The sequence below is a fragment of the Myotis nattereri genome (assembly GCF_964212035.1).
Source record: "Myotis nattereri genome assembly, chromosome: 7".
Lineage (NCBI taxonomy): Eukaryota > Metazoa > Chordata > Mammalia > Chiroptera > Vespertilionidae > Myotis > Myotis nattereri.
The window spans coordinates 49,443,786-49,469,705 of NC_138082.1; the positions used below are offsets into that span (position 1 = coordinate 49,443,786).

General features: G+C 38.2%; 1 protein-coding gene across 2 annotated transcripts in view; it reads right to left on the bottom strand.

The window, feature by feature from the left end:
• XIRP2 (xin actin binding repeat containing 2) overlaps positions 1 to 25,920 on the bottom strand; it is a gene marked incomplete at its 5' end in the record, with an annotated part of 257,546 nt that overhangs the window by 11,607 nt on the left and 220,019 nt on the right. The window contains 4 exons of one of the 2 annotated variants that reach the window (XM_081095195.1): positions 1,033 to 10,345; positions 10,972 to 11,102; positions 12,011 to 12,083; positions 12,467 to 12,577. In XM_081095195.1, the coding sequence (XP_080951321.1) occupies positions 1,033 to 10,345; positions 10,972 to 11,102; positions 12,011 to 12,083; positions 12,467 to 12,577 (9,628 nt within the window). The remainder of the gene's footprint in view (positions 1 to 1,032; positions 10,346 to 10,971; positions 11,103 to 12,010; positions 12,084 to 12,466; positions 12,578 to 25,920) is intronic. The other variant, XM_081095194.1, reaches the window with a different exon arrangement.

A 25,920-nucleotide genomic window follows, 5' to 3' on the forward strand; every position in this document is an offset into this window, starting at 1 on the left:
AAGTTCTGCCCTGTCCAGATGGCTCACTTGATTGGAGCATCATCACATACACCAAAAAGTTGTAGTTCGATTCCCATCAGGGCATATACCTAGGTTGCGGGTTCTGATCATCAGTTGGGATGTGTGCGGAGGCAACCTATTGATATTTCTCACATTGATTTCTCTCTCTCTTCCTTTTTTTCTAAAATCAATTTTTTAAAAAATGTACTAAGTTCTTATGTTTTAAATCTTCTTCCTTCCAAATATAATCAAATTTTAAAAATATATTGTCCAGGCCCATTTGTGAGTGAGGCCAACTGAGCTATCATTTGGGGTTTACAAAAGGTGGAAAAAATACCGTATAGGTTAAAAACACACACCCAGCGGTATTAGAGAAAGTTAACTCCTTTCAACTCAATAACAATGATTAAATAATATAAAAGTTCTAATTCCATACCTACACCTTTTTTCAAAATACCAATCAATAAAATCCTTAAAGCGCATATGATGAGTATAAAGTGTTTCTTGGATTATCACCAGGCTGTATTGAATTCAAACGCAAACACCACTTAAAGTCTGGCAGTTAAAAATATATCAATAGTAGGTCAAGGGATATTACCTACTATTATCTTAAATAAGTGGATAAAATAATAACTTTTAATAAGGAATATTAGCAATGTCACATTGGTGAACAATTATTAATGAGTATATAGTTATATATAATCATTTATACTATCACAATTACAATTATTATATCTGCTGCTTTATCCAAACCCTTATTTACCGTGACAAATATAAGTCTCAATAATCTCTATAGGTGATAGTATTTGTTATTTTCACACAGTGCAGACGAATCATAGTAGATGCTTTTGTAAGGAGAAAGTAGTAAAGCAAGCATTGTAAAGAGGACATTGGCGACAAGGGAGAGCTGTTAGTCTTAGGTTATATAATTTGGTTACTTCCACGCACTCTTTTAGCTGCAAATCACTTTAGCTCTGGGGCACGTGCCTTTAAACGGGTTAATCTTACTTCACGTTCTGCAAGCTCATTTACCACTTAGGAAGGCAGAGTCCTCCTGGAAGGCGGTTCTCGTCTCAGCATCCGAGGTCGCATATCCCACGCTTTCAAAGACTCTTTCACTCTCCTGCCACGTCTGTTGAAAATTCCGCCTTAAATCGGTAGGCGAATCAGAAATGTCCAAAATATGGCCAGCGATGACATCCTCATAGGTGGGCGGAGCGTGCTTGAAGTTAAAGCCCGACTTGCCAGCTTCGGAGGTGAGCGATGGAGACACTGTCCTCTTGGACCCAACAACTCGACTCTCGAAGGCTTCCACCCCGGAGAAGAGCTCCCCTGGAGGCCTCGCTTCAGCGTGGGCCCTGGGCGGCCCCCCAGGAATGGAAAAGCCTGTGAATCTCGAGTTTTCTAAAGATGTCAATCCGAATTCCTCCTTCCGAAACGTACGGCTTTCTTGCTTTTCATTACGGTTTGCTTCTCCATTGACATAAACTCTGGTATTTGACTTTGCCTCAAAGACTGGGCCATCCTCCAGTCCCCGGAACCATCTGCTGATGTCACCGTCGGGGTCATGCACAAACGGCCCAGCGCTTGGCACGGTCCGCTTGGCCGCCTCGTACCTCTGCGTGTGCTCCGCCCGGCGAGGCCCCTCCACCCTGCGGATGATTTCCACCGAGTCGAAACTCTCCGTGTCCGGCACCAGGCCTTGGGCGGCATCCACTCCCTCTTGGAGAAGGTAAGTCGCCCTTTCCTCTACTTTCCTCACTTCCTCTTGCGCTTCTCGGAAGGAGCCCCTCTCCACAGGATTCACACTGATCGGTATGGTTATCGTAGGAGAGTCCCTCCCACGAGTTTCTATCTTAATCTGCCGGCGAAGGGTTGCAGGCGAGGGGATGACCTCGGACCTCTTCTCTACAATCGGAACCGGGGTTCCTGGGGAGCAGGGGATGGCCCCCCTGGCTAACTTGGCAGTGGTGTCTTTGAGTTTGACAAGTTGTTCGGAGCGACTCCTGGGTGGAGAAGGGGAGGTAGTCGCGCTGTGAATGCTGGATGTGTGTGACACAGGCGTTCTTGGCGATGGTTCAGCAAAACTCTCCTTTTCAGGGGCCTGAGAAAGCTCTTCCTTAGTAGAGGTTTCTCTTCGTCGGGCGGTGGACTCGATGGTGATAAAAGTTGGCGATGGTGCGCGTGTTTTTAAGGAGGGAGGGGGAATCTTGCTATTCTCCAATTTGATTTTCTGATGGGTCTTCATGTGATTATGAGTAGTCGCTGCAGAGTGGGTTTCTATTTGGTGGTGCTGTGTTTTTTCGACAATGGCATTTTCTTCCTGCTCAGTGTTTTTATCAGAGTTGACATTAACATGAGGCACTTTGGATAATGTTTCATTAAGCTCAGTGGGTTTATTTCTCTGCTTTCCTGCTTTAGAGGATGTCATGGCTGTTTGAATTATATTTTCGCAAGACACAAGCATGTCCTCTGCTTGAGTTTTAATATGCGTTATTTCTTCTTTGATTTTCTCTATGTTATTCTCCACAGTAATGCGAGCTCCGTACTCTCTTTTTTCTTCACTTAATAGCCATACTGGAATAATATTTAACAGTGTCTGAAATGTTTTAAGGCCATTTGTATCTGGTTCTGCTTCAAACTGTTTTATCCTAGACAAAATCTGTTGTAGTTCTTCACGTTTTCTCAAAAATTCCAATATATTTATAGCACATTTTCCATTATCCTTCTGGGATTCTTTCCCAGAGGAAAATAAAGATTTGTTTTGTGTAATCTCTCGCTTTGAATCTTTAGTATTAGAAAAGACTTGTTTCTGTTGTATGCCCTTGACTCCAAGCCATTTTTCTTCCTGAAGATTACTGTAGGGCTGGGGCAATTTTTTATGTTCAACTTGACTTTCAGAGCTCTGTATTTGTGTTTGCTGAAAATTCTCAGTCTGTGAATCAATATGTGCCTCTGTAACCTTTTGCTTGACTACCTTCTGTGCCGACTTATTTAAATGTTCTTGTTTGCTTTCAACTATTAGTCTCTCTTCTTTTGGACTAATGGCCGGTGGGCCCTGAATGGTTCCTTCACTTTCTAGAAGTGTTCCCCTCTCAGATTCTCTAAATTCTCTTTGCTTCTCATGAACGATGGTGCGCTTACTTTCACGGCTTTTCCCTGAGAGTTCTACAGGCAATTGTATTGTTACTCTTCTTTCCTTCTTAGGCAATTGCTGATATTTTTCAGCCACGGGTTGCTTATTACTATATTCAGTGCTTGCTTCTGTTTCCTCGGTTTCCTGATGCTGTTGTTTGGTAATGGTTTGCACATCAACTTCAGAATGCTTTTTATGGCTTTCGTAGCTGTGGTCTGTCTCATGTAATTTCTGATCTGGAGTTGGGAGCTTGATGGTTCTAACTTTGAAACCTGGGGAAGCTGGTTTGCTTTGGGGCAAGTGCAACTGCCCCAGATACTTCTGCTGTGTTTGTTGTGTACTACATTCTTGGCGACTCTGTTGAATGTCACCAGCTGACGTAGATAGTCTCACGTCCCTGGAGCTCTGTACAACCTCCTTTTTCATGGCATCTTTGTCTTCGGAGGCTGCTAGAACATATTGGGGCCTCTCGGCGGCAACTGGTACTGCTGGTGTGGGAAGCTTGTTATCAGTACACACTCCTCGTACTTGAGAGTCGGGATGGGGTTGGGCCACAGTGACCCCCGAATCCATTCCAGGGAGGGGAACTGCCTCATGCGTTTTTTGTAACAGCACTTGGTTTTCCAACTCTGATATGTTTTGGCTTGGGCATTCTGGTTTGACTATGTTGTAGCAAAAACTCTCCTGTTTCTGTTTTTCAAGCTCTTCCCTTTGTTGTCTATATTTTTCTTCAGCAACCATTAAAGGTGTCTTAAATTTTCTCATATAAGGTTTTGGACTTTGTTGTCCTGAACCCGCAGGAAATGAATGAGATTTGACGAGAGGTGTTTTTCCTTGTTTTTCCTTGGGTGGTAAAGTTTCTGAAATTGTCTGTGAGAGAGACCTTGTAGAGTCCATAGATAATTGTTTTCTTTCAGAAAGACTTTTCCTGGATATGTTCTGCTTCGTCTCTGTTTGTTCATTGCTAGTCACTGTTATTACTCTTTTCTGATCCTTTGAGGGAGTGATTTTACATTCCATATCTGTCAGGGAATTTTTCAGTTCAGTTCTTGGGGAACCATGAAACCTTTTGTCTTCTAAGTGCTTGGGGAGTTTGGGTTTTGGTAATGTGGGAGGTGGCAGACGTTTTCCTGATTTTCCTGTTGTGATTTTAGCTTGAGAATGAGTTTGCTGAGCCCTTGAGGCTTCTTCTTGGGAATACTGTACGAATGCGCCGCTGTGCTCCTCTTGAACAGAGGAGGAAAGGAGATGTGCTGGGTTTAGAGATGGAGTTGGAGGAGGGGGAGGTGGTAGAAACATTGACTGATATTCTCTTTCAGCTTTCTCATCTTCTGGTGGTGGAGGGAGAGGGAGGCCTGGGAAATTTTCAAATTCAGCCTTTAATTTCTCTGTGGACAGTGAGGGAGGAAACCCATTTTTTTCAGGCAACATCATTAAAGGCGGTGGAGGAGGAAGAGGAAATTCTATTTCAGATGATGCATTGGAAGGTGGAGGAGGAGGTGGAGAAGGAGGTGGAAGAGGGCACTCACTTTCTTTTACATTATTTTCAGGGTTCAAGTTGATTTGATTAAAGGACATTTCCATTGCCTTTTTTAAGTCTGTGGAAGTATTTGTCTTCATTAGAAAGTCCTGGCTGTTCAGATAAACATCAGTCTTCTGCTCTTTGTCAGTTGCCTTAAATTTATTGTGGCTTTTTGGGAAGACTTTGACTTCTGTTATATTTGATATGTCTTGATCTACAGGCAAAGTCTGCCACATTGGCTGAGGGTTCACATCCTTTTTCTTTATATCTTTGTTACAATATTTCATCTCTTGACGTAATAAGGTTTGCTTCTGAAAGTCCCCTGAAACTTCACCAGTTTCTCCAACCATCTTGTTGACTGGACCCTGGGTTGGACTACGAGTAGAGCTTTGTGTATTTATAGATATTTTACTGTTTTCTATATTTTTAGAGCTCTTTACAGGGAAAGACTCAGTCTTCTGGTGCCCATTCCTCAGTTTGCAAGTTTGAGCCTGTTGCTTTCCAACTGCTTTAGCAATAGATTGGGTAGAGTTAAAGACAGCATCCTTCTTCTGCTTGTTCACTGTCTCTGATTCCTTAGTTTTTAGATTTTCCTTAACTGACACAGTTGAAGTCAATTGTCTACTTATATGTTCATCTCTAAGATGCCGCTCTGTTGTCGTATCAGTCCATCTACCCATTTTGTCACCTGATTCCAATACATTTTTAATAGCCTTGTGGTGTGAATTAGATAGTTTCCTAAGGCTTTTCTCAAGAGCATCATTGTTTTGTTCACGATCTACGACAATCTTTACAGTGCCTTTAGGGGCTTTTGGAAGATCAACCTCAGTTCTTTCTTCTATTAAATTCCCGTGACAAGATTTACCTGTAGTGTGGCTGAGACTGTCTGTACCCCCTGGCCACCTGGCTACTGGCTCCAATGGTCCCGGTCTCGGCTGAAGAACATATTTTCTGTCTGTCTGGACAGCCATCTCTGTGTTCTGCTCTTGTGAGGACTCTCCCATCGCAGCTTGCACACCTTCTTTGACTGCACCTTTTTTATTTACCTCTTTGAAAGCTCTTTGTGCTTCTTTCAGATTTCTTAATGAGCTTTCAAGGTCATCTCGGAGAAGCTCCTTTTTCAGGATTTCTGTCCTTGTGTTTGCAGTCTTTTCAAGGCATTCCATAGCTTTCTCAAAATCATCAGGGATGGCATTGGCCTGGTCAGATGCCTTATATGGTTGGCTTAATTCCTTAAGTGACTTGAGTGTGGCCAGCATGCCACCTTTTATAATCTCTTCTGTTTTAGCCACTGTTTTCTGATTTATGGCCTGGCTGAGGGAATTTAGGGTTGATTTCAAATCACCTTTTACAATTTCTTCTTTGGGTGCTTTACAAGCTGTACTAGGAGGCTCTGTCATGAAAACTTTCACTGTATTTTGCACATCTCCTGGAACGATATCAGTTTCATTAACAGTACGTTCAACCTGAGACTGCCTTTTATTTAGTAACAGTTTTGTGCCCTCTACATCACCACCAATTATTTCTTCCTCTGTCTCTTGTGTCCCAGCTGTTACTGTTTCATCTGACCCTAGATGGAGTTGTTTGAGATAATCCAAAGCACCAGTTTCTATGCATGTTGTGAAAAACTGAACATTTCCCCTCTCAGAGGCATCGATTTTCGCCCTTTCAGATGTTTTATAGTTTGATATGGAAGACAGCAAATTATGAATGGTACGTTTTACATCACCCCCTATTACCTCTTCACGCTCAATTGTATCACCAGCATTTTCATGAAGAAGACAATAGATGGTCATATTAATATCTCCTCTTTCATCCTCCTGAATTAAAATGCCTTTCTTTACAGATCTTTCCTCAGAGAATAGGTTTTTTATCGCTTGTTGCACATCACCACTCACTATCTCTTCTTTTTCAGCATGACATTCTGTTGACCTGTTTAATAACTGAGTTTTGGTCAAATTAACATTTCCCTTCTCTTCTTCACTAACCACAATCTCTCTTTGCGTATCGTCTCTTTTGGAAAGTAGGCCCAGCATTATTTTTCTAAGATCAACCCTGATAACTTCTTCTTTCTGTATCTCAGGAGATGTTTGATTCATCAGCTTATATTTCGCCATTCGAACATCTCCAACTTCATCAGCTTCAATGATTATTCCAGGAGCCTCTATAACTTTTTGAGAGTAGAGTTCTTCTAAGGTTTCTTTAATGCTTTTGCCAATAATTTCCACCTTTTGTACCCCATTTTCATTAAATTCATGAAGGGGTGTGGTTTCAAACAGCCATGTAGTTGTCTTGACGTCAGAAGGAGGGATTTCTTCCTTGGTGATTTTTGTGACACTTTCATCTGTTTCCTTAATAGAATCCAAAGTCTGGTTCTCAAAAAGCCACACTGCCTGCTTAACATCACCTCTCTGCACGTCTTGCTGAGTGACTGTTTTGATATTTTCATATTCTGACCCTTCTCCTCTCAGCTCATCTATAGTGTGGGTTTCAAATAGCCAAGTAGATGTTTTAACATTGCCCTTTTGTATTTCATTGACACTTACTGTTCTTATATAAGCCTTCTTATTAAAATTTTCAGACTCAAAAAATTGTTTACCTGTCTTTACATCCCCACCTTGAATATGGTCTACAGTGGGCACAATATCACGTGGTTCTGCTGAAATCTGATCTAGTGGCCGTGTTTCAAATCTATATCTGACAGAACTAACCTCTCCTTTCTGAATATCTTCTTGTGTGACAGATTTAATAAGATACACAGTCTCTGATTCATTAATGGAGTCTAATGGTTTTGTTTCAAAAAGCCACCTTGTCCCTCGTACATCTCCGTGGATTACCTCTTCCTTTTTAACTGTTGTCACTTCATGATAATGCCCTTCCTGGTCTTGAATTGCATAGAGTGGCTGGGTTTCAAAGAGCATTCTGTAGCTTTTTACATCACCTTTTATTACTTCTTCAGTAATTGATTCTTTGGTGCTGATAGAGTCAGATTCTTCTTTAATCTCATCTAAAGAAAAAGTCTCAAAGATAAAGCACCCCTTTCTTACATCCCCACCTTGTATGTCTGTCACTGTCTTAACTAATTCCTCATCTTCTTGGCCTTCTTTGATCCTATCAATGGGTTGGTTTTCAAAAAGCCACCTACAATTTAAAACATTGCCTTTCTGAATATCTTCAGTCTTTAGCATTTTGATCTTTTTCAAAACTTCCTCTGAACTGGAACTTATAGAATCTAAGGACTGATTTTCAAATTTATGCCGCATGCTAGAGACATCCCCAGCTTGGATGTCCAGTTGCACAGCCTTGATTTCCTTTCCTTCTTCTCCTTGTATGCTGTCCAAATTTTCTGTCTCAAAAAGAAAACGTGCTGTATGAACATCCCCACCTTGGATCTCCTCCTGTTTTATAGTTTGCAATTTGGCTGTTGCTTCAGAGTCATCTTTTATGGTATCAAGTGGCTGGGTTTCAAAGAGCCAAGTGCAGGCTTTGACATCTCCCTTAAGAATTTCTTCACTGCCAGTCATTAATGAAACTTTTTCATAAAGAGACTCCATTGGCTGGGTTTCAAAAAGCCATTTACAGGTTTTGACATCCCCTTTAACAATATCTGTAGCTTGCTCAGTTTTACTTTCTAATTCTTCCATATTACTAAAATATTTAATTGAATCAAGAGGTTGGGTTTCAAACAGCCATTTAGCAGATTTCACATTTCCATTTTGTATTTCTTGAGCAGATATTCCTCTAATTATCTGAAATTTGTGAATGCTTTCATCAAATTGGTCAATGGGCCGTGTTTCAAAAAGCCACCTGCAGCTTCTTACATCACCTCTTAGGATTTCTTCTTGCTGGACTGTCTTTACCTGATGATATTTGCCAAGGTGATCTTGAATGGCGTAAAGGGGTGTTGTTTCAAAGAGTGATTTATTTAACTCTACAGCACCTCTTGTGACTCCCTCCACCTCTATTTTATGGGATGCATCAAATTTAATTAAATTGTTTGATTCAAAGATATGTGTGTAATTTCTTACATCTCCTCTTTCAACTTCTTCAAGTTTCACTGTTTGTATGTATTCTTTTTTATCTTCTCTAATTTCTTCCAGAGGTTGGGTTTCAAAAATCCATTTTTGGTGCCTAACATCCCCCTTTTCTTCTTCAGAGGCACTGATTTTTTGAAATTTTCCTACATCAGGGCTATCTTTTAAAGCCTCTATTGGAAGTGTTTCAAATAGGTGCTTAGTAGTTTGTACATCACCCCCTATTTTCTCTTCAGAGCTTAGAGGACCTGCATCAGGAACTTCATTTAAAATGTCTAATGGCTGTGTTTCAAACATCCAACACTTTCTGGAGACATCTGTACCTATTATTGTTTCCTTTTCAGTGGTGACCTCTTCTGACTCTTCTTTGATTTTCTCCAAAGGTTGAGTCTCAAATAACCACTTTGCTCTACTCACCCCACCTTTGACATTTTCTTCCATGGATATTCCTCTGACGACTTTAATTTCAGTGATATCCTTGTTAATTGTGTCCAAGGGCTGTGTTTCAAACATCCAACGTGCTGTTCTCACATCACCCTTTTCAACATCTTCTCTGTGAACAGTTTTAATTTCTAGCATTTTACCTAAACCATCTCTAATAACATATAATGGTTGAGTTTCAAAACATTTTATACTTCTCTTAACATTTCCCTTAATTTCTTTGAGCTCAGACCTGAGTTGTAGGAGGTGAACCTCATCCATTGAATGAAGCTGCCCAAGTTGATCCAGATGTTGAGTTTCAAACATGTATCTCACAGTCTTGACATCTCCCCCAGTTATGTCTGTTACGGCAGTCATCACTGATTCCTCTGGACTTTGATGCATTTTATTCATTGAGTCTAACGGCTTTGTTTCAAACATCCACCGGGCTGTGCGGACGTCTCCTCTGGCTAGCTCGGGAATTTTTTCAGCATCTTCTTCAATGCTAGAAGAATGATCCCCCAGTGTATCTATGGGTTGGGTTTCAAACATCCATGTGGTATATTTCACATCACCACCAGCAATGATTTCTTGATCAGCAATGCCCTTGGAGACGTTATCTTCAACTGGAGAGCCAGTGTTGATAGAGTCTAATGGCTGATTCTCAAAGACCCATCTTATGGACTGCACCTCTCCTTTCAGAATTTCATCCCACTCCACGTGCTCTCTTTCTGAGTTAAGAGTGTTTTGAGAACTGTCATTTGTATTTTCAAAAACATACCGGGCTTGTTGTACATCCGCTGAAACTGAGCTCCCTGTGTTCACTTGACTAGAAACAATTTCAGAAACTTCACTGATATAATCTTTTTCTAAGTTTTTTCTTAACTCAGGATGGATGTGTTTATATAAACGGTTTAATTCATACAAATTTCTTTGCTTGGAATATAATTCTTTGGGGACTGGTGGTATTTTAGGAGGACTGGGCAATTCAGGGGACTGGGAAAATGCTGTCACCTCTAATGGTGTTTGAAGTATATCAGGTGGGGGAGGAGGAAATTCTTCTGTCTTTTCTGAAGAACTGGCATGAACTTGTGCCAGAGTTGAGCAAGTGGCACTGTGGTCACTATATCTTGTGGCTAATGTTTCCTTCCTCTGGCTGGTTGAAGTGCAAAAAGTGGAAGAGGTACCCACAGTTGATGATGGCTTTAAAATCTCTTCATATTCACTTTCAATCTTTAAGGGAGAGAAAATCAAATCTTATAAATATGGGTAGAAGGGGGAGACTGCCTAGGCACTGCTCTTCACCTGTCCATCTGCTTTGAAACTTCCATTGGGAACAACAGGGGACACACTCCATTTAGAAACCTACTTAGGAGCAATATTCAGTATTCATTACTGCCTTTCCTATACTCTATTTGCACATTTGAATTATATTTCCCATTTGATACATCAGTGACTCAGTTTAACATATACATATAACCTTGGTTATTTTTCCTCCTTTACTTAATGTGCTATGCAGAGTAATCTAGAAGGAAACAAAAAAGTCTTAAAGTACTTTTTTTTTGTTGGTTGTTTTATTTGTTTAGGTATCTGGCATTTAAACGTGACTTTATTATTTTATCTAATATTAGTTATTAAAGTTTAGAGCATACATGATTTTTTCCTCCCCGATCTTCTCTAGTGAGAAAAGTTCTAACTCTACTGCTTTCCTCAAGTAGTGGAATATTCTTCTATGAGACAGAACAAGCAATGTTCAGAATATTTTTGTTGTTGAAAAACCATCTCAAACATTCAATAATTTGAATAGGCTATGCATTTACATCTAGTTTCATACTTAATATGTAGAAAAATTATCTTACCTTAATTTGCTTGGCTGGGGTTGCTTCTTTGTCAGAACAAAGGACCTTTTCCTGGGCAGACTTTTCAAATTGCTCTTTTAAAAACTTAGTTGAAACCTTTGGAATGTCTTCATCCTCAGGTGTATCTATGACTACAAGTAGGAAAGAGCATCAAAGATATTATGTAACTATAAACATGATATTTGAGAAGAAATTATAGTTCTATGGGAAACTTCTCACCATATAAGTTAAGTAAAAAGATTCCAGGTTCATAGGTCACGAAATAGACAAAAAATAGTGGTGGTTTTCTCTGAATGGGAAGTCACAAGTGATGAAACTGTTATTTATTTTAATTATATATGTATATATATATTTTTTCTAAATTTTCTGCAAGTATGTTTTACTTTTATATTCAAGAAAAAATGTAAAAGTTATAAACCAAGAAAAGAGCAGGAGTAGAACACAAAAGGAAGACCAATTTCCCTAAGAAAAACCAAAATACAGATATAGTCAAATAACATTTCAGTAACAGTTGGCTTAAATCTTCCCTTTTAGCTCTTCAGGACAACAAAACTCCTCATTCCCCTTGTATAGGCAAGACAAACAGTACACATTTTATGCAAACTTGCACAGATTTGTCTTTAGTTTAATCTCATATCTGTAGGTTGGAGAAGTGGCCTTAAACATGCTTAAATCTGTTATTAAAAGTAATACAATCTAGATAACATAGCTGTTCTCAAGGAACTTGATGAACATCAAGTTTTATTGTAGTTCCCTAAGGCAAAAAAGCAATACAGAGGTGGTTAGATTATCACCTGGCTTTTAGGAGGAATACATCATAGATTGATGAGCAATGAACTATTTTAGAAGCTTATTGCATCTATCACCACAGGTAGAACGTAATTATACACAGAAATACTACCCTGTTCCCTTTGGGATGATGAGTCACAGTTGTCAACTTTGCATAGTGAGAGGATTGTGCTTTGGAAGTCCTCCATTCAAACACAGACATATGAATAGAAGAAAGGAATATTTGGGTCAAATAATACCAGACTCTGACCTGTTTCTTGGACATATTGATGTAACTGGGAAGCTTGGTTTATTTCCTCAGTGTGCTTTTCAAGATGAGAGACCTGTGTTTAAAGAAAATTTTAAATAATTATTTTAAGGAAGTCAATGATTTCAGTACTGTACATGTATTTATTATTTCACAGTGATTTCCATCCAAGACTTTAGTGCACATTGAGAGATGTTAAATGCTTTTACCTCATATTTTAATGCATGGGCTCAGGCTATAACAGAACATGTATGGATTGACACATAAAGTGCACTCATATATTTCGGGTGCTTGTTTCATTTTTTCAAAGATTGTCAACTCCAAAATGGGAAAGGAAACACTGATGTGAATTGATATTAAATATGTAAAGGACAAGTAAAGCAATTGCTTATAGCAAGGTAAAAATTTCCACACCGTTCTGAAAACTGTTTGGAAAGTGATGTCTTTCTAAGTAGTTACCGTTTCTGTTCCAAGAACATCCGTTTTGTGTGCTTTGGAAGCTTCCTGTTCATTTCTTCCCATTTCCTGGCTGCTTCTTGAAGTGTCAAGCTGACTGCTGCGGATTACCTCCTGAAAATGAATGAATGAATGGATGGATGGATGGATGGATGGGTGAATGGATGCATAAACAGACCTTAAGAAAAGTCTGAAAATTTTAACTTTTTTTATTAATGCAATTTCAGTGATAGAGGCATCTGAAAAAATTTAGTTTGCTTGGCTGCTGTAACAAATTACCACAAATTTAGTGGCTTAAAATTACACAAACTTAGTATCTTACAGTTCTGCAAGTCAGAAGCCCTAAATGGGTCTCACTGGGTACTGGCAGATGTCAGAAGGTATGCATTCCTTCCTGTAGCTCTAGGGGAGAATCCTTTTGTAATTCAAGAAGGTACCCATTTTCCTTGGTTTATGGCCCCCTTCTCTATAAAGCTGAGAGTTTCATACACTGCCATTTCTCTGATTCTCTCCTCTGAACTGCCCCCGCCCCCTTTCCACTTTAAGGACCTTGTAATAATTTGAATAATCTGGGATTATCTCCCTGTCAAAAAGTCAACTGATTAGCAGCCCTAGTTACACCTGAAATCTTAACTATTCTTTGTCATGTAATTTAACATTTCCACAAATTCTGGGGATTAGGACATAGATCTTTGAGAGCCACCCATAGTAGGAAAAAAAAAAAAAATACTAATGAAGCATCTTGTACACAATATGAGAAATATACACCTCAAAAAGAAAATGCAAATTCTTGTTGAAAAATAAATATATTTTGTTGTTTATAAGCCTAATTTTCATGTTACAGAAAGACATCTGGATTTTAAGTTGGCCATCTAGTTAGATGACACATCCAGAGTTCAATTGATGAATATAACCATTAAATATAAGCAGGATAAACAGACCACATTCTCTCTCTCTTTACACATAGGCATACTTTTGATTTTGGTTAGCACAGATGACCCTGGCAGAACTGGAAGCTTAAAGGTCCTGTTAATTTTGTTGATCCAGTCCTGCTGTTCCTACAGAATGTGGTCTGACACAAGTATACGACTGCAGATTGACTGATATGATGAAGCAGTTGACATACTGCTAAAAATCTTAGGACAAAAGACTCTCCAGGAGCACATGTATATTAAGTCCTTTGAAGTTGGGAGTTCATTTTTATCTTGACATCTGCATGACTAACAAATACTGATTTTGAAAAATTTGACTCAATAGGGAATAATCAAGTGAGCAAAGATGCATTACTACTACTCAAATAGGAACACTAAAGTTTTGTTTATGTTTTACGTGGAGTTGAATAGTTTTAAACTATCAGATTAGAATCCTTTAAGCCAAGAATAAGTTTAAAATCAGATCATGAGATCTTGACTTATGGGTTGTTTTTTGTTTGTTTGTTTGTTTTTGTTTTTGCTAGTGGACTTGTAGTGGATGGCTCTCCCTCCCTCCCCAGAGTATTTGGTATAAGGGTTAAAGTTATGATTAACCAGCCAGCAGTCAGACATTTACAGAAAGTGAAAGAGCCGAGGACAGTGGGAATCTGACCAATACCAAGATTCTTCTTGAAGGGCACCATGGTCATTGCTATAGAATCCTGCCGAGGGGACAAGCTCTGGCCCAGAGGCATGCTTATTTGGCCCACTCAAAGTTTGCAAAAAGTTTTGAATTAGTTAACACAGACAAAAATCAAGATTTCTGCCTGCTTTTTAAAATGTTATAGATCTGGCAATACTGGGTTCACATTCCAAACTGGCAGCCAACCTTTTTAGTTGGGGCATGTACTTCTCAGTTAGTCAGCATTCCCATCACTCACTCATATTTAGCACCAAGCTGACATTTTTAAAAAACTTGCCTGAAACCCACAGAAATTTTAGATTCTGATACTTGTTGCCAATAATTAGGCTGAAAGAATAAAGTCAGTATTGTGATCTGAGTGTTTAGAAAGACAAATGCAAAATGTTAGGAGTAAATAAATGTATCTTCGATACATTTTAAAAATTATCATTTTCCATGGCAAACATTTTATACTTAATACTTATGCCTCTACAGATTCGTGCACCAATGGGGTCCCTTGGCATGTACCTGCGGGGATTGGGCTGAAATAGGCAGTTCAATGCCACCTGCCACTCCTGCCTGCCACTCCTGCTCATCCCAGCCCCACCGTGCCTGCTGCAGACTCACACTGCTGCAGCGATGCTCGCCAGCCATGAGCCCTGTGTCTGGTGCCCTTTGGTCAGCTGAGTGGAGCTCCTGCTGTGGGAGCACACTGACCACCAGGGGGCAACTCCTGCATTGAGCATCTGCCCCCTGGTGGTCAGTGTGCATCACAGTGACCAGTTGTTTGGTTTTTCAGTTGCTTAGACTTTTATATATATACTAGAGGCCTATTGCATGAAAAGATTCATGCAATAGGCTTTCCCTTCCCCTGGCTGCCGGTACCAGTTCTCCTCCGGAACCTGGCACCCAGGCCTTCACTGCTCCGGCCAGAGCCGCCTTCAGCGCCTTCGCTGCTCCGACTGGAACCGCCTCTAGCGCCTTTGCTACTCTGGCCAGAGCCGCCTTCAGTCTTCACTCCGCCGTTTCGCGCTTATGTATGCAAATTAACTGCCATCTTTATTGGCGGTTAATTTGCATATCTCGCTGATTAGCCAATGGGAGGTGTAGCGAAGGTACAGTCAATTACCCTGTTTGTCTATTATTAGATTAGATAGATATATTTACTTGAGTAAAAACACTCCATCCTATCATCTTTAAATATATTTTCTTGTAAGAGATGACACAAATACAGTACAAGTTAAGAGTTATAAGTCTCTACTTCAGCACTTATGTGCTATTGCTAAATAGAACTGTAATTGCTACATAAATTTGATATATTTGTTTCAATGCATCAATTTTACTGCCCCCTGGTTAATGTAACTTAAATAATGTCTCTCTTAAAAATATTGCAAGATTTTGTTTCCATCATTTTGCAACTATTTTGTTTGGATTTTAAATCTGACTTTCATTCTTCCCAATTGCAGGTATCTCTAGAGTATAGGATTAGGTAAGAGGATGAAACATTTTAATGCTCAGGAAGAAATAAAATTAATCAAATAACATATAATAAAGAATTCTGGCCAGAACACCATATAAATTCACAAAAAATAATTCATGAAATTGCTTCCTTAAATTAAATTCAAATGTAGACAAGACTGCAAGAGACAAAATGCCATTTTTGTCACAGGTAAACTAACCAGGAGTTAGAAATGGGGGGTTAGTACTAACTCCCTCCTCCACTATGTATCCATCTGATATCAGCTCATGTATTAGCCAAGCACATTACAAAAATCTATACACTTCTTCTAAGGAGATTTTGACATACAGGAAAGAATTCACATTCTGCCTATCCATCTTGTCATTGTTATTATCATTGTAGAAAAAGACTTTGTACATTTCTACCCCCCAAAATTACAAACTCATTCTAGTATAATGAACAAGGAAAGAGAAGGACAGACTTTTTTTTTAATGGTGACTCACTATTATTTTTGACTCCTAGAACTATAGCCAATAGAAAAAAAATATGTGATGAAAGACTGGCAGAATAGTTAATGATAACTGTCTCAATAGAGTGGAAAAACATTTTATATTCAATGCCAGTAATTAAGCAATTTTACCCATCACTAATCTCATTTTTAATAAAACTAGAGAGTTACGATATATTAATGTTATTCTCTTCTTTGTCAGACAGTAACAATAACAAAATGTGCTATTTATGTTAGCAAAAATGTCAATGGATTCAAGGTTTGAAGGAATAATCAGTTCTTTTATAAGTGATGAGCATAAAACTATGTGATTGATATATTGTGTTTGTCTAGATTTTGATATATTCAAATTCCCCCTTTTTTTCCCCCCTGAGTTTTCTCTATTTTTAAAAAATTTACTTTAAAAATTCACAGCATAACATTTTACACCCCTGGGGTTTGAGCTTAAGTTAAGGTTTTTCCACAATCACTTATACGCTTTTAAAGTCTTGGCTCAAATATTATTTTTGCTTTGAAACCTTTCTTGACTTTTCTAGACAGAATTACCTATTTCAGCTTCTTTTTAAAAAAAATTAATTTCAGAGAGGAAGGTGAGAGGGAGAGATAGAAACATCAGTGATGACAGAGAATCACTGATCGGCTGCCTTCTGCATACCCCGTACAGGGGATCAAGCCTGCAACCCAAGCTTGTGCTGTGACTAGGAATTGAACTGTGACCTCCTGGATCATAGGTCGACACTCAGCCACTGAGCCACACCGGCTGGGCCTCCTTTTCTGTTCGTATTTCTGTACTTTCAGTATACATCTCTATCGCACTGCACGGTCATTATTTTCTAATAGGAAAATCTCCTTTAACGTTACTCATGGATCCTCAAATCCCAATGTTTAGCTTCCTGGTAGATAGGAGGATTGAATGCATCGGCAAATAGTCACATCTTTTTTCTAGGAGTAGGAAAATTTTATGATTTTATCAAAATCTAGTTTAAAAATTGAGACTCTAAAATGTTTCCACATAATCCTAGGATTTTATTTTTTGGTATTTCAAGTGAGAATCTTTGAACATTACATAATTGGTAGATGGCATTACTGAAACTAATGTGTATAACAATAACATGACAATCACTTTACAAAGTGTAGTTAGAAAAAGGCCTCTTGATAAAATTGCAAGTAATCAGAGCATCTATGGAAAAATATGGGGAGTGCTGTGATGCTGTATAGAGGAGCTGGCATCACGAGAGGGAGGAGAAGCCTGTACCAAGAAACCAAAGTATACATTAAGGCAACAATCACATACACAAAGGTAAAGAACCTTTCAAAACAGGACAGCACATTTTCAAAACAGTATTCGAGTGAATTGGGCAGAATTACTATTACATAAAAAATTAAGTTGAGATATTTATGGTGACAATGAAAAACAATATTTAATCCTTATTTTCAATGTACACAAATAGGGACACTTAGATTGTTTCCATATCTTGGCTATTGTAAATAATGTTGCAATGAACATGTGGATGAATGATAGATATGTATTAATTGCCTTTTATTATTCATATTTTTTCTCTCTCCTCCTCCTTCTCCTCCTCATTCTTCTTCTTGAAGAAGACCCTTTAACATTTCTGGTAATAGTGGTTTGGTGATAATGAACTCCTTAAGCTTTATCTTGTCTGGGAAGTTCTTAATCTGTCCAATTCTAGATAGCTTTGCTGGGTAAAGTAATGTTGGTTGTAGGTTCTTGCTTTTCATTACTTTGAATATTTCATGCCAATCCCTTCTGGCCTGCAAAGTTATATATCTATATATTATTTATCAGTCATTTATTTATCTATCTCTATGTCTGCATGAAATAGAAAAAATATATACACATATATTTAAGAGAATAAAAAGGCTCAGTTAGCTGGAAATTTTCTTGAGACAATATTTATTATACCTATAGATGCATGAATTACAGAGGTTATTATATAAATCTATGAGAAAAGTATCATTATTCAATTAATTTCAACTTTTTCTTGACTCAAAACAATTATTCTTTGGTCATATTTAACCATAAAAAGCAAAACCTATCATTTGAAAAATACTTAATTTAAAAGTAGAAATATTTGACTTTGAAAAAGAGGTTTCTGAATAAGCAGTGTCAGCTTTAACCCCTAGAATTCTGAATGTCCTCTTCTTTCCAAAAAGTGTTAATTATAGAGCCACATTCTAGTGTCAAAAATGCTGAAGATTCATAACAAGAGTATATAGAAGTTCACTCTCAAAGGGCCATCAAACATATTAGTTATATAAGTAATATTTATTTTACAAACTAAAAAACAGGATGTATAAAAACATTCAATTTGCAGTTAAGGATGCCTTCCAGAAGTTTTATGTTGATGTATGTTACACAGTATTTCAATCCAATATAGACATAAAGCATCTTAAAACCAAAGAAACACTAGGATATAAATCAACATAAAAATACAATGAAAGAGGATAACAAGAGTATTAAGAAGCAGTGAAACTGCATAGAAAAAGCTTGCAAAATGACTGAAAATACTCTCAAGAAAAAGCAGAGGTAACATGTATCTTAATAGAGAAACATAATTATTATACCCTTCACTATTAACTCTCCATCACCAATATTCAATTGATTTTCAAGCCTTGCAAATTTCTATCTTTAATTATCTCTTGAGCCTATGACCTCTTTACTCTAAACCTTCTGAACCATTTAAGTCCTCATAGGTTTAATCTTCTATTTCAGTAGTCGCCTAACATTTATTCTTCTGTCCAACCCTGACCCCCTTAATATCAATCCTATACAGCCATGAAAGTCTTTCTTACGTACATATCTATTCATATTATTCCCCTGTGTAATTTTCTTTAATGGTTCTTGATTGCCATAGAAAAAAGTAACAGTTCTTTAACATAGCATATAATATTCTCTATTAACTGACCTTTGCCTACATCTCAAGCTTCATGCCTCAGTTATGCCTTGTCATATTCACAAATATATTATTCACAAATATAAAGGAACATATGTTGTTTCTTTAGCCTATAATGCAAATTCATGAAAATTATTTTCATTCTAAGCTGAAGCATTCTCTGTCCCCAGATGTCCTTTATGACAATCCTTTATCTAAATTAAGTATATCACAACCTCTTGTGTTCCAACAAACTTCATTTATATTTTTCTCATCGAATCTCCTATATTGTAGTTGTGATTATTTGTTGTATGGCTGTCTCTGATAGAGTGAGCTCCTTGAGGGCAAATTAATATCATACTCATCATTACATATTTTGTCCTTGACATATGGTAGATGCTTAATGATTATCAGCTGAATAAAAAAACGAAGACACACACTCTGGAGTTAGTCTTCCTGGTTAGGATCACATTTGCTCATTTTCTTAGAATGTTACTTAGACCTTCCCTGAGCCCATTTCTTGTACAAAAAAAAAAAAAAGTAATAATAATAGTACCTAGTTCAGAAGGTTATTGTGAGGAGGAAGTAAGTTAATATATGTGAAAATTTATTTCAAGTGCTATTTTAATGTTTGCTTTCTTTACGTAACAAATATTCATTGCACACCTACTTTGTGTGAGCTATTTTCCCAGTTACTCTGTATACATACTAAACAAGCTCCCCCCCCCCCCAAAAAAAAAAGTGAATGAAAGTACATGGTCTGTGGCTATGTCAATGAATTTAACCATGAATTTTTCATTATAGAATTAAACCCAGAAACTAAAAAGAAGCAGTTCCAATACATAAACATTTCCCCCCACTAGGGAATTAATGGATTTGGTGTGTGTGTGTGTGTGTGTGTGTGTGTGTGTGTGTGTTATTCAGAGAGAAATAAGCAAAGAGGTGCCTGTGCATTTTATAACTCTTCCCAATCCTCTGGTTCCTGGGACATGGAAATGCTTTACATGGCTGAAGAGTGGCTTTGTGATCATCTAATCCAGTTTTTCTATGGTACATCTTTCATGAACTGATACCACACTTCACAGTGATTTAATCTACTGTTAGCTTTCAATTTCAAGCATCAGAGTCTGACTGATTTAAACAGGATAGATAATTTTGTAAAAATATGTTGGTCTGCTTGGGTGGGGAGTATAAATCATGGACACAGACAACAGTATGATGGTTACCAGGGGGGAAGTGAGGTGCAGGGGGGATGAAGAGGGTCACAGGGGTCAAATATATGGTGATGAAAAGATGCTAGACTTTGGGTGGTGAACACATGATGAAATATACAGATGATGTATTATAAAATTGTACACCTGAAACTTATATAACCAATGTTTCCAATAAATTTAATTAAAAAATGAAATAGAATAGGGACAAGAAAGAAGGAGAGCCATTATTCTTAAGTAACTAAATATTGCAAAGAACTGCACAGTTACAAAATGTCTTTAAAGAATCCAAAAATTAATATGCATGTGCAGAAATTTTTACTATATATTAATTCTTAAAATATCACTGGATCTTTCATCATAATATCCTTTCACTATTATATCAGATAACTACACATTTTGCTTTCTTTTTTTAAGAGTTGGTGGTTCAGAGACACATCATTTCTAGAAATATAATATTGGTCATCAAGTGCAAAGATTCAACAAACAGAAAAATCAATCGCAGAAGTTAAAGTGGTCTCAAAATTGCAAAGAGGTTCTTACAAAAAGGATGAAGAATTATTTGCTTTAAGTAGTTGCTTACATATTTTACATAAAAATATACACCAGCAAGTAATAAAAATTGAGCCATTTAACTCCTATAGATTTATAGAAATAAATCAGATGAAATTTAAGGACATACTCTTTGACCTGTACTGGATTTTGTCCCAACTAAGCTTACCAATACTAGTGCATTGTAAAGGACAGAACACCTACACACTTGCTGGGAACACATGACCAGAGCCCCAGTTTGTTCTATAAGGATGGGTCAGAGCAGATGAGATTCAAAAAGGCTTCGAAGGAATGACAGGTTTTTAACACTTATTTCAAGCAGTGTGATCTGTGAAATACTAAAAGATAAATTTGATCACATATCTCAAAATTATAAAAATAGATACTATAATGAGCATAGGAGCCAAATACAGCACTCATGATCATTTTATTTAAGTAATTTAACCTGCATTTTGTGCAAAATGCTATTGTCTGTCTCACCACTGTTTTTATAGGAGGAAATCAACATATTTGAGTTTGATTTTGATACAGAAAAATTAATTTTATATAATTCTCTCATCCATACATTTTCACACTCCCTACTTCCTACAAATTATTGATTTTTCCCCTCTATTTTCTGTACCCAGACTTGATGTTATACTTTCTCATTATTATAATATCTATGTTGTTATGAAAGGCCTAGAAAAAATAAAGACAGAAAGAAAAGGAGTTGAGGACAAAAGGAAAACTTTTTTGATCCTCCAAAAGAAAAAAAACAACCAATACCACCAACAACGAAAATGTGATTTGGGGAAACTTTGCTGATATTTTTGGAATAGTGGTACAACTGTCTATGTTAGGCTCACAAACTGAACCCCAGCCTAAAGTGGACTTCATCAAAGTCTCTGAAAGCTCCCCCAAATATTTCTGAACACTGTGCAAATGATGATTTATAGTATTCAAATTATTATAATTTGTCCTCTGTACAAAATAAATGAATTTAAAATGCCATAGTAGGATGATGTCTTTAGAAGGCTCTGATATTTGCCCAAGGATGGGTTGAGTTGACTGAGGGGCATGGTCATCTCTGGGATAACAAATCTTGGCTCAGGTTTGAATTGTCATGCTCATTACTGCACATTAGAACCACCTGGAGAGCTATAAAATCCCCTGGTCTCTGATTACATGCCAGAACTAGTGAATCAGAATTACCTGGGCTTTCTGGGGGAGTTCTGTGTATCACCAGTGTTAAGGACCACCTCCCTGAGGGCATAGGTGACCAGAGCTCCCACTGATTCCATGTCCCAGCCTAACAGGGAGAGTGCTTTGATTCTGATTCCTTATCCAGTCAGGGGAGATGTAGGAGGTGGTGTGTCAGGGACTCTGAAAGATGTCCTGGTTCTATATCCAGATTGATATAGAAACCAGCAGACAGAGGCCTCGTTGAAACCTACTACCACTACATTCCTGTACCCCAACCCAGGGGACCTTGGGGCAGTGGCACATAGTAGGGGCTTTTTAAAGATTGTGGATGCCTTTCTAGACAGACCAGACTCATGCAAGCCTTAATGGACACAGGGGAACAATTAGTGTTTCGTTGGGGCTTGTAGAGAAACCTCTCTTCCTTTCATCTTGAGAAGTACAAGTTGTCATGGAGTTTAGTTTGTGTTTTGCCTTTGTTTTTCTCATATTGGTACAAGCAGTACTACATGCAGTTAATTTATTTGACAACTTGAGCAACAAATTGTTCCCAAAATATAATTCTTTACTAATCGATTTCTGTACAAAGAAGGTACAGGATTCCACCCTGACCTACAGAACCACAGGAAGGTGGACATGTGTAAGAAGAGAGGAGACACAGATAGAAACAGCTGTAGGAGGTCGCCAGCTGCAAAGTGGCCAGGCAGCAGTGGCTAGGACACAGGTGTGAAAAGCAGTAATAGAATGGGCAATGGTAAGCATAAAGTGATAGGTTTGAGTGCAAGAGTGGAGGCAAAATGAATCAATCTGTTAAATAGGCATCTAGAAACCCACAGCTGGATTAGAGTTTGTATTCCTAATTCTTGTTGAATTTAAAAAAACAAACACCTGAGTTGCTAGTGTAAAGCATAGCTGGTCTGCTGTATGGCACAGTTAGGAACTGGGATGTTTTGGTTAATAGATATTACCAATCAACTGAATTCTGCTTGTGCAGCTATGGCCTCAGGTGGATCATAGACCTTAATTGGTAGAGGCCATTATTTTATTATTTGATTTATTTAGAAAAGAGTTGGTCTTCTGATTCTGAGCCAGCATGCAAAAGTTGATTTTATGTTCTTTTCATCACCAAAAACCACTTAGAAACAGGCACTGAGAGAGTGGTAGAAGGTAAATTGCTTAATGGGTCTGGACTTGGAAGGGAAAAGAGGTAAAAGATTTTTTTGTTAGAGTTTTTATTTTTTTAAATATATTTTTACTAGAGGCCCAGTGCACAAATTTGTGCATGGGTGGGGTCCCTCAGCCTGGCCGGTGATCATACCGATTGGGGGCCATCTCGCCCAATCCGGGGGAGGGACCGCTGGAGGTTGGCCAGCAGTGGGAGGTTGGCTGTAGGAGCACACTGACTGCCAGGGACAGCTCCTATGTTGAGTGTCTGCCCCCTGGTGGTCAGTGCATGTCATAGCAACTGGTTGACCAGTTGTAACAGTTGCTTAGGCTTTTATATAAATGGATTGATTTCATAGAGGAAAGGAGAGGAAGAGAGAGAGAGAGAGAGAGAGAGAAATATCAATGATGAGAGAGAATCATTGATCAGCTGGTTCCTGCATGCTCCATGTTGGGGATTAAGCCCGCAACCCAGGCATGTGCCCTGACCAGGAATCAAATCATAACCTCCTAGTTCATAGGTTGACTCTCAACTACTGAGCCACACTGATCAGGCAGAGTTTTAATTTTTAACAGAGTAAAACTATTATGTCTAATCTACCTATTAGCCTTTGAGCCTCTCGAAGACATGGCTTATGTCCTTTTGGTTTTGTGTTTCCTTGAGACCAAGGAAACATGCACAGGGAGCCTGCTCTGCTCACTCAGCCTGTGTAAGGTTCATGTGTCTGCCAGCCTGTCTGGAAAAAGCTCAGGATGACACCCTGGCCTGTGCCCTAGGGAAAGCACAATTCCCCAGCAACCAGGGACCTTATTTCTTGGTATTTGTACATATTAACATTGCATGTTGAAATATACTTGCTATATTTTATTAAGACAGTTGTAGGAATATATTTATCTTCATGGTTTCAACTGCACAAACCAGAAAATGCCATGAGGTGAATTTTATCCCTCACAATGACTTTTCCTTCCCTGCCATTCATCAGCTAAAACATGCTGAGAAACCACAACCCTTGTAGAAACGGGAAAAAAATCAATACTCTCTCAACTCTTCCTCTTTTCCTCATTTATTCAAGCAGTGTAGTAGCCTTTTTTCTCCTGCCTGATTCAATCCATATATTAATTATATTATTTTCCTCTCAGTACATCTTGTCACAATACTGTGACTAAAGCAGTCTTCAAAGGAAAAACTATGTTATTCATTTGCTCCCACTTAAAAAACAAACTTCGATTCCTAATGGCATCCCAGGGCTACAGGAAACCTGTGCACACTTTATGGCTATTCCTCTCTTCGGAGAGATCCCCCTCATCTGGTCATTTCCTAGAGCCGAGGTTAAGCATGTTTTCCTCAAAAGAAGACCCGTTATGACAACTTTTAAACTATGTACTAAAGTTACTGATTACTCCAGAGCAACACATGCCCAAAGCATATACAGGCGTGTTAATTTTAAACTAATCTTTAATTACCCAATGAGCTCTTGGGAAATGATTGTTTCCCAAGGCCAAAGAACTGAAAAGAAAGCTAAGGTGTGAGGCACAGAACAATATCATCCTTCCTTGCCTTTTTACATAAACATAAAATGTTTATGAGTCATATTCTACCTTGAAAATAATTACCACTTGATAATGCTCTCCTGGCCATCGTGCAATACTACCGATGAACATAGCTGGTGTTTATTGAACAAGTCATATATGCCAGGCATTACAGTCAGAGTTTTCTAGGGGCCATCTCGTTTCATTCTTAAAACATGCCTGCTATTTCTTCATTGTTTTACAGAAGGGACTAGGTGGCCAACTCAAGGATTTTAACTTGAGATGTCTGACTCTGGAGCCAGCAGGCCTCACCATTACTCCAAACTGCCTCATTTTGAGTTAGATTACCTTCAATGGTAAGAGTCATTTAAAATTGGTGCACACAATTAAAAGACAACTCAAGGCATGCTTGTGGTCACAACCTTACGTGTTGATAGAGATCTAGGTTCAGGTTGAGGCTGTTCATAGCAATCTATGACCTTGAAAAATTATGCATTTGGCAGAAAGTTAAAGGCTGGTTTAAAGCACTTTTATGAGAAATGATTTGCAATGTGGACACTTAGCTGGTAAAAATATGTTTGCTAGAAAATCATCGTGGGTCACCTTTTAAGAGTCCAGAACACATAGATGTCAGATTATATCTGTCACAAGCTGTCAAAAATGATTTCTAGCAACCCAAAATTCTCTAGGGATTGTTCCAAATACAAATAATCTTACAGAGTGCTAATGTTGACATTAGGATTTTTGCGACACAGATGTATGTGGAAAGAAACACACTGTCTTGCAGCTCCTCCTGGACTACATCAGACTTGGCAACAGGAAGTGAAGGTCAGGAATATTTCAGACTCTTGACATGGATTTGGTGCAACCATTTTCACATGAAAGCAATTACCTAAGCTCTGCATTGCACTGATTACTTCCAAAGGTTTGGGGGCACCATCTGTTCTCCTCTACTTAAGACACTTAAAAATAATAAAAAAGCAACTCCAGAAAAGAAGAGCCTTCTAGGACTTCACAGTTCACAAGCAAAGAGCTGCTCAGTACTGCATAAATATGGGGAAAGAAAATGAAGATGAAATTTGCAGGAAAAGATGAGCATCAAACCCTATGTGTGAGACTGTGGCACAAGGGATGAACGTCTCAGTCTGCTCAGGGGTCCATGGTTTATTCTGGGGGGAATGGGAATGTTTGAAAATTAGATTGTGGGGACACTGCAACTCTATAAATATTCTAGTCATTGAATTGTAGGGTGAAATTTATGGTATGTAAAGCATATCTCAATAAAGCTGTTAAAAAAAGAAAAAGAAAAAGAAGAGGAATGTCTTTTTTAAAAAAAAGAAACCCTAGGAGGAGAAACTAAGATG